This window comes from Scylla paramamosain, unplaced genomic scaffold (genome assembly GCF_035594125.1).
Source record: "Scylla paramamosain isolate STU-SP2022 unplaced genomic scaffold, ASM3559412v1 Contig19, whole genome shotgun sequence".
NCBI lineage: Eukaryota > Metazoa > Arthropoda > Malacostraca > Decapoda > Portunidae > Scylla > Scylla paramamosain.
In genome coordinates this window covers 697,665-707,500 of record NW_026973684.1, presented here as the reverse complement: position 1 = coordinate 707,500, position 9,836 = coordinate 697,665, and the positions used below count along the sequence as shown (strand labels likewise).

At 42.2% G+C, this 9,836-nt stretch overlaps 1 protein-coding gene across 10 annotated transcripts in view; it reads right to left on the bottom strand.

Moving 5' to 3' along the window:
* Positions 1-9,836, bottom strand: part of LOC135097429 (protein lin-54 homolog) — a 66,742-nt gene that overhangs the window by 47,428 nt on the left and 9,478 nt on the right. For 9 of the 10 annotated variants that reach the window (XM_063999330.1, XM_063999331.1, XM_063999328.1 and 6 more), the window contains exon 4: positions 4,830-5,047. In XM_063999330.1, the coding sequence (XP_063855400.1) occupies positions 4,921-5,047 (127 nt within the window). In that variant the 3' untranslated portion in view covers positions 4,830-4,920. Of the gene's footprint in view, positions 1-1,279; positions 1,484-4,829; positions 5,048-9,836 lie in introns of those variants that run through there. The other variant, XM_063999333.1, reaches the window with a different exon arrangement.

Sequence of the window (9,836 nt, the reverse complement as noted above, 5' to 3'; positions counted from 1 at the left end):
AACTTTGCAACACAAAGTACTGCACACAATTTTAATAATCACATACGTATGTACAAGACAGCAAATTACAGTAGAAGAATTTTTTTTTTTCCATTATGTAATGAAGGGAAGGAAATGAGAGAGTAGTTCATCATACAAAGCTGTGTGTCATAAGCAGTGAACAAGCTTAATCACAGACCCTGTTATCAAAGGCCACACTGATAATTAGTTTGGGTTAAATAATAATTAAATCCCAATAAATAATAATTAAAATCCCAATAAAGACCTAGAAAACTACAATGACTATTACTACAGCCCTGTGAAATGTTGCGGTAAGACGTAGAAGAAATGTTTGATAATGTTGTGCGTCCTCATCCAAGTCAGATTCCGTGGGGACACGTTTCTCCCTGGCCGTCCTTGTCCACATGTCACATTCGGTGCAGTTCAAACTGAAGTAAAAAATGCACCAGTTTTGTTCGCGTGACAATGGTCAGGGTCAGGACTGCGCTGTGTCTTGTGTCTCCACGAATGCCTCTGGCTGCTTCAATTGATTGCTTCGTTTTTCTTCCTCTTTTTTTATTCATTTTATTTATTTACTTATTTCTTTTTCTTTTTTTTGTTATGGTTAGTGGAAGACATGCCTGTGTTAAGTACTGTGACAGGTGGGGAGGTGTCGTGATGCACCTGTACTCCACACTCAGGTGATGAAGTAATAAAATATGCATTTGTACCTTAATAACAAATCGTAATTTAACCACTTAATCATAGCGACAAAATAAAAAAAAAAAATTAAAAATAAAATTAAAAGTCTAGAGTTGAACAACAGTGTGTTATGTAAGTAAGTAAACAAATGACAGCTTTGGTAGCAAGATAAAAAACAAAAAAGTGTTGCAGTTTTATACGGTAATCGTAGTGAATATCCTTCCCAACATGAAAAAAAAAACCCAATGGCCATGTCTTATATGAATTAATTTTATTTAGTCCACCAGCCGTTCCTTGGAATCCACTCCAGGGTGACTATAACAAGTTTGCATTTGCTCCGGTTCCTAATATTCTCCTCCTGCATACTGGATCCCTGTCGCCCCGCCCTCCCCTCATCTCCCTGAAGCATTCCAACACTGTCTTGCTATCTGATGAGGCACTACACACTACTTTAGTCAGCACAACACTTCACACAGAGTTAAATATCCTTATTTCCACGTTCCTGATCCTACCGTAACAATATACATGAATACCCAGTTTTATGTGTGGCAAGAGGACTCTTCTATAATTATTATAAGAAGGAATAAAAAAAAAGCCGTAGAGGACAAGAGACTTTATGGCGCACAATATTTCACAGAGACACGAGTGTTCATTTTTCCGTGTCTCTTCAGCATACATACAGATGAGGGGCGCTGCACTAAGGGGACGTGACTGGATGAGCGTGGGTAGGGTGGCCATGAATGCGGTGGAATGGCGGCCCTGATGGTGGTCATCCACCCATTAAGTGTTCCCCGCCCCTCAACTAAGAGAATGAAAAGCAAATAAAAAAAGTTTTTTTTTAATATTGACCCCATAAAATAATTCATCGTTACCTGGACACTTTTTAAGTCTCAACACATTGCCGGTGGCTGGGACCACCAAACACTGATGCTGAGGCACGCTAAAAAGGCAATCACAGAAGGTCAGTACCCCTCTACACTAGGATATTTAAGCTTCCGAGTGTAATAATAACAGCTTGCTCTCTCTCTCTCTCTCCTCTCTCTCTCTCTCTCTCTCTCTCTCTCTCTCTCTCTCTCTCTCTCTCTCTCTCTCTCTCATGGTAATTAGTGCCCCAGGACTCCCCACATGTGCACTACACGTGGTGATGGCGGCACGAACGGAATGAATTAAACAGGCGAGTTAGTCGGCAGCCAATCATCGTATTACCGAGGCTAATCAGGTGCTCACTCTCGCATGTTTTGGCAGACTAACGACCCTCACTGAATTAATTACGAGGATTACTTATATTTCTTAACTCTTACAAACACAAGGTCTCGTCCCTGGAGCCCTCTGCTCTTGTGTGACGATAACAAGCTCAACTTTGCTTTTCATTTTTTTTTTTAGTACCGCAGCAGCAGCAGATGAATACTCTGGCCAATATTTTCATTTTTTTTCAATGTCTGCCGTTTTCTAGAATCTTTGTCTTATTTGACCTACTTTCCACTTTCCAAAATGACCCACGTGACCTCGTTTCTCCCATTCCCTATTATCACCATATCCGTTAAAAAATGTCCTGCCTTTCTGCATCACGTATAGCTACTATTGTCAACACCATCCAAACTATACTTAACTTCCTAACTACTTTCCCTGTTCCCTGTTCTTCTCTGAAAGGTACTAATCGTGATCACCTTGACGCAAGTGTTCTAAAAAAATATGAGGCACCATTCTTGTTCTCTGTAAAACAAGTGTATTTGAGAAAGCATTAAAAAATATATATACCACTTTAATACTGTAAGATTTCCTAGTCATATCCCATTGCAAGCACTTCTGACCTCCTGTAAGATTCAATGAAGACATCATACCAATATCAACATCACCAAGTGTTGAAATTACAAGGATTAGGTAAAGACAATCAGTCGCTGCTAGCATCCAAACTAATATTATATTCCTCTCCCTCCCTTTGCATAATTGATCTTTCCAAGCTTATGATGCAAGGCTGAACCTCCAATATAAGCAAGTCGTTATGAGGATTAAGTATATCAAAATCACACGAAAGGGGGAAGAATGACTGGCTTTCAATATACTTCTTAAATTAATAAGCTTGTTCTTCTTCCTCACACTTTCACAAAATAAATTTCCACAAATAGATGACCAAAGCGACATTAAATTAACTCAAGTAAAATCCACATAAATAAAATACTAGAAACCACGAAAAAAAAATAACGAACTATTCTCATTCCCAAAGTTGGATTCTTCTAATATAAATATGAGAGAGAGAGAGAGAGAGAGAGAGAGAGAGAGAGAGAGAGAGAGAGAGAGAGAGAGAGAGAGAGAGAGAGAGAGAGAGAGAGACAGTCACCCCATCAAGCGCCACTCAGCAGGGTGTCCACTGTCCACTACCCAGCAAGGCCACGTTACAAGTTCCACCTCACTGTTTACTCTCACTCCACTCCATTAAGAGAAAATTGAACTTGTGTGTACAGTAATGTGTGGCGGGGGATTCAGGATAATGTAGGTGGATTACTGAACAGAGTATTTGATACGGTTGAGGATAGTACACACACACACACACACTCACACTCTCTCTCTCTCTCTCTCTCTCTCTCTCTCTCTCTCTCTCTCTCTCTCTCTCTCTCTCTCTCTCTCTCTCTCTCTCTCTCTTTCCACTTCTATTTCCACATAAATAATTTATATTTCCACAAATAATAAGTAATAAGTTAGTGGAATAAAAAAAAAAAACAGCGAAGCAGCATTATTTTTCTCCCCAGCAGACTTGATGACGTCAGCCATGATGGCGACGCGCACCGCTGCCAACACACCCCAAGACATCACCGTCCTCTACAAAAGGTACTGTCGAAATGGAATGGAAAATAAGAGGCGAAGAGAGTGCGGAAATCCATTCATCAACAACGCAATCGTGACATAATCTGATTTACGCTAAAATGAGACTTGTTGAGGGGAACAGTTACTGCGCAGGTGGTTCTCCACCAGCATAGATAACCACCATCAGATCAATCAGTACTACACCACTGCTATAGTATCTTCCTTACTTAACAGATAATGCCAATGGAACAGTTAAGCTGAACAAACATCGAATAAACACCACAAAGTAACGAGCCAGAGGGAGGGAGCTTTAAAAGTCGAGGAGACGAGATCCTTCTATCCTTCTCCTCCCTTTCCTCTCTCCCACTTTAATCAGCATGAACACGTATCTTTTATTTCGAAAGTAGAGATTCAGAATAAGATTTGCACGTGCTTCTGTCACTTCACACATAGCAAATAAGCAGTACTTATGGCAGAATTCCATTAGTCTTATTGCCTACGTGTTATATTTGCATCGACATTTAAGGGTGCCAACATATCCGAAATACGATTCAGCGCTGGCAAATATTGTAATGCCTTAAAAGTACATTTTTACAATCTTCTTCACTCTGAACAACAAAATGAATGAAACGACTAAATACAGTAGTGAGTGGTACGGCAGAACATCGTTTGAGACACACTGAAATAGAATATACGAAATTGAAAATGGAAGCAGAGCACAGATGTATCGCAAAGGTTGGTACTCCTGTCCGCTACCGCTTGTTCCGTCACTTCGCTCTTCCGATAGTCACCACCACCACTGTTTTCCCATTGTAACGACCAGAATACTATGCCCGATTTGTACTCAGTGACGTTGTAATTGCTTGATAAGCATGTATGTAATGAGTGGATTCACGTGGAGGTGGGGAAGCGAGGGTGTGCGAGGTGATTTACGAACCTGCCGAAACAGGGAAGCCAGAGAGCAGTTGCGCGCCTGACCTCTCATGCCCATGTCTGCCTACTTCCACCAGTACGCCTGTCCGCCTATATTTCCTATATGTATTGCTGTTTACTCGCCTTCGTGAAATACAGCTAGAGAGCGTGCGTGTGGGTTTTCTTCCTGCCCCCTACTTCCAACGTAACACCACTCCCTGCAATCACACCTACCTTGCACATGTACGATATTGCCTCTGGGATCATTAAGTTTAATAAGCAACAAAACATTAACATTAATTACAACTCCCAGAGAGCTTCAAGAGTCCAGACAAGACGTTACCAAACAAGCCTACCCACTAACTACCCGCATAGTTCTCACTCCTTCACCTCAATTTAACTTATACTACGGTGGAAATCAAGACAAATCTCACCTTCTGTTTCCACAACGTAAAGGCCCACACGTCCATCACCATACACCGTCACGAGGGTTCATTCACGCTCACTCAGTACAAAGCAACAGCACTACGCATCGCCGCTGCTACCTGAGACTGCAGGGAGGCGCCGGCGAATGACTGCGGCTTGTGCCCACCTGTGACGTAATTCTCGGATGGACATGTGCAGGGCTACCAACTCTTCCACCACGACATACCTGCGGAAGGTGAACGTTTATCTGTAAATGTATGATTACAGATAAAGGATATACATACATGCAATACATACATATACATACATACATACATTCATATGGCAGTGTCAAAAGTATATGTATTGAAACATGAAACTGACCCAAAACACACACACACACACACACACACACACACACACATATATATATATATATATATATATATATATATATATATATATATATATATATATATATATATATATATATATATATATATATATATATATATATATATATATATATATATATATATATGTCCTGTCTAGTCCTTTGCTCCACTATGATCCCCCGTCCTACCCTTCCCCTTTCCCTCCTACCCTCCTACTCCCACACACGCTCGTCCTAGGCTTGGAAGCACAATGTCTGCACGAATTAACTCAAACAAAAGTCATCTGTCATCTACCACGTCAAAGCTTTCAATACCTAACACCAAACATTATTCCAAAGTACACACAGATCCAGAACACACACACAGACACACACACACACACACACACACACACACACACACACACACACACACACACAGTGTCAAGCATACATCTCAGAGTTGTCAAGACAAGATAAAATTTTTTTTGATAACGAAGGTAATGATATTATGACGGAAATGAAGCTACGTTAAAGTAAATTCGTCTCTCTCTCTCTCTCTCTCTCTCTCTCTCTCTCTCTCTCTCTCTCTCTCTCTCTCTCTCTCTCTCTCTCTCCATCGGGTGTTTTTCCGTTCCTCTGTTAATTCCTGATTATATAGATGGGAAATATCTGCTAGCAGAGAGAGAGAGAGAGAGAGAGAGAGAGAGAGAGAGAGCGACGTACACTGACACTAAATAAACAGTGTTTGCATAACAATTTTCAACCGCACTCAAACTGAACACTGGTTTCATCGCATGTTGCACGACGATATCAAACCTACACTCCACAGAAATAAAATAAACCAAGCACTGAAACCACACATTTCTTTTTCCTGCATACCACATTTTGTCTCAGAAAACGTAACGAGGTGCTACGTGTATCCACTGGGCTGAGTTATTCCACATAGAAACTTTTATGAAAACAAAAACAACAAGAAAACATCACGCTAAGAAAATGGCAGCTATGGTGTGAGTTGAGGTGACAAATCGTTAAATTAATTGTTTCTAACCCACTGGCAAACCACACTGTAAAGAAACCATTAGACATTTGCTAATAGCTGGCTTTACTGTAAATTATCTGGGCCTGTTATAGTAATGATAATCCCTTGTTTTTGTACCTTCATGAAGTTCATGCTGCCTTGTAGAATTCCCCATCGTGGCTATCCAACTGGGAGAGGTGTAGGAGATAGCGTTATAGGTAGAGAAATGTACGCACAAGTGGTGACAGATGTATGAAGGACTGTCAGGAGTTTGATGCTGCCTTGTAGAACTTCCATCATGGCCATTGAAAAGGAGAGAGCGTTAGGTATAGAAAGAGATACTAGAAATGCACAGGCGGTGACAGACGTAGGAAGGGTTGGTAGTCCTGTCTTGTCACAGCTTGTCACACTGTCCTCCCTCAATACCTCCCTCCTTCTCTTCCTCTCTCACTCTCTCTCTCCCTTCCCTCCCAGACTGGTGCCTTTCAACGTGAAATATTTTCTGTATTTAAATACTAAAGAAGATGTTCATTCAGCGTCAAAGTTTTCGGTGACACCAAATATTTGTCAGAGCATATATTGTGATGGGATCCTAACATTGCAGCACACATGGACGGATAGATGGCAAATGCAATTTAATATCAATAAATGCAAAGCGCTTAGCGTAGGTAGAGGAAACCCACACAATAGGTGCACATTAGACAACCAAACTCTGGTAGGTACAGGGTACGAGAAAGATTTAGGACTTATAGTTAGCTCTGAACTCCGTCTAGGGAAACAATGCATAGAAGCCAGAAACAAGGCAAATAGGGTATTAGGATTCATTTTTAGGAGTGTTAAAAGTAGAAGGCCGGAAGTAATATTAAAGTTACACTTGGCGCTGGTCAGACCTCATCTAGACTACGCTGTGCAGTTCTGGTCCCCACATTACAGGAAAGATATAGGTCTATTAGAATCAGTACAGAGGAGAATGACTAAAAGGATGCAGGGGATGAGGAGTATTCCATACGAGGCGAGGTTGAAGCTGTTAAATTTACATTCTTTAGAGAGACGTAGGTTAAGAGGGGACCTGATAGAAGTCTTTAAGTGGTATAAGGGTTTTAACAAGGGAGATGTAAGCAAAATTCTTAAGATCAGCAACCAGGGTAGAACAAGAAATAACGGGTTCAAGCTTGAAAAATTTAGGTTTAGGAAGATAGGAAAAAATTGGTTCTCAAATAGAGTGGTAGATGAGTGGAACGGACTCAGTAATCATGTTGTTAGTGCTAGGACACTAGAGAGCTTTAAGAGAAGATTAGACAAGTTTATGGATTGGGATAACAGATGGAAATAGGTAGGTGTGTTTCATACAGGGACTGCCACGTGTAAGCCTGGTCGCTTTTTGCAGCTTCCCTTATTTCTTATGTTCTTATGTTCTTATACCTTCTCTCTCTCTCTCTCTCTCTCTCTCTCTCTCTCTCTGATTTTTCCTTTGTATTTCTTCGTTTCTTTAATTTCTGTTCCTTTGTTTACTTTTTTGTTCTTTTCATTCCTTTTCTTCCACAGAGAGAGAGAGAGAGAGAGAGAGAGAGAGAGAGAGAGAGAGAGAGAGAGAGAGAGAGAGAGAGAGAGAGAGAGAGAGAAGAGGGGATTATAGTAGTAATCGTGAAGAGAGGGAGAAGAGGCAGGTAGAGAAGGAGAGGAAGAGAGGGAGGAAGAGGAGGAAGGGAGGGATGAGGAGGTGCTGAGAAAGAGTTAGGAAGAGGGAAGGAGGAAAGGAGGGAATCAGGAGGGATTTAGTCGAGAAAGATGGAGGTAAAAGTGAGGGAAGGAGCAGTTTTCTACTTACCCTATGGAGAGAGAGAGAGAGAGAGAGAGAGAGAGAGAGAGAGAGAGAGAGAGAGAGAGAGAGAGAGAGAGAGAGAGAGGATATATATAAAACTTTCCCTCCACGTTTATTACTACATATCATAATTTTCCTCTCAGTTTCCTCTCTCATTTGTCCTCTCATCTTTTTCCCCCTCTCATTTTTCCTCGCCCATCTTCTTTTTTCCCCTCACTTTCCTTCTCACCATCTTTTCTGTAACTTTTTTTTTACATTTCTCCTTTTCCCCTTTCTTTGTTAAATTTCCCTCTTTTTTCCTTGTTTCCTTTTATTTGAACTTTATTTTTCCATCACCTTCAATTCACTTTCATATTTCCCCCTCATACTCTCAATTCCCCTCACTTTCCCCTTATTTTCTCACCTGGTTTTGCCATCATCATAATCATCTCTTTATTGCCTCTTATCCTTTCCTTCCCCTCTCTCTCCCTGTCGTCCTTCTTACCTATTCCCCTCTGTCTTCCCTCTCCCTCTCCCCTCACCTCTCCCCTCACTCATAACTCACCTGTTCTCTCTCCTTAACTAGGCGCCTGGAGTGTCTCAAGCTCCCCGGGACAATGCTGGCGAGGGGAGAGAGAGAGAGAGAGAGAGAGAGAGAGAGAGAGAGAGAGAGAGAGAGAGAGAGAGAGAGAGAGAGAGAGAAGGGGGGAGGAAGATGAAAGAGGGAAAGAGGAATGATGGTAAGTGGGGGGGAGGAAGTGGGGGAATTTTGACGGTATTGTTGGCATCTCTTAATAATGAGAAAGAGGAAAAAGCTTGGTGATGGGGTGAGGGGAGGAGATGAGGGGAAAAATGTGGGGAAAGGTCAGATGTATTTATTAGTTACTGGGATGGGAAAAAAATTAAGACGTGTAGGTGTTTGGTTCAAGCACACACACACACACACACACACACACACACACACACACACACACACACACACACACACACACACACACACGAAGAGGTGAAGGCGAGGGGAAAGATTTGGGTGAGGGGAAGAGCAAAGGGAGAAGAAAGAAGAGAGGAGGAAAAGACGGGAGCAGGAGGGAGAGGGGAGAGGGGAGAGGGGAACAGCACTATGGAGTTATATATCTCCTGGTCATTCCCCTCTCCTTCCCCTTTACCCTTTCTCTTCCCCTCTCTCTTCCCCTCTCACTCCTCTCTCCCATGACATTTGTGGTGTGGGCGGCTCTGTGTTTGTCGATTCCAAACCTCTACTACCTCCCCTCACTCCCCTCTCACTCCCCTCTCATTCCCATCACTCCTTTCCATTTACATATTTCGAACAATTTTCCCCTCACTCCTTAATTCCCTTTAAATTCTCCTTAATTTTTGGCATCCTGTTCCCTCAACTCATCCCTCCTTAAGTTACTAAGCAAAGGGCAGAAGGGGAAAAGAAGGGAAAAGGGAAACTACTCCTTATTGCTCTGAAAAGAAGAACAAGGAGAATGATAGGAGGAGGAGGAGGAGGAGGAGGAAGGGATGGAGGAGGAGGAGAGAGGAGAGAGGAGAGATGGAATGAAGATTGATGGGAAGGAGGGAAGGGAGGGAGATACAGGTGGTGGAAGGAGAGAGAGAGAGAGAGAGAGAGAGAGAGAGAGAGAGAGAGAGAGAGAGAGAGAGAGAGAGAGAGAGAATTCCAACCCTCTCTTTCACCCTCCCATGCGGTCGGTAGGTAGAAGCAAGAAATTGAGTGGCAGAGAGAGAGAGAGAGAGAGAGAGAGGAGGAGGAGGAGGAGGAGGAGGAGGAGGCAGCCGCAGGAAACTGACGGACAAATGGACAAAGTTAAGACAAATTG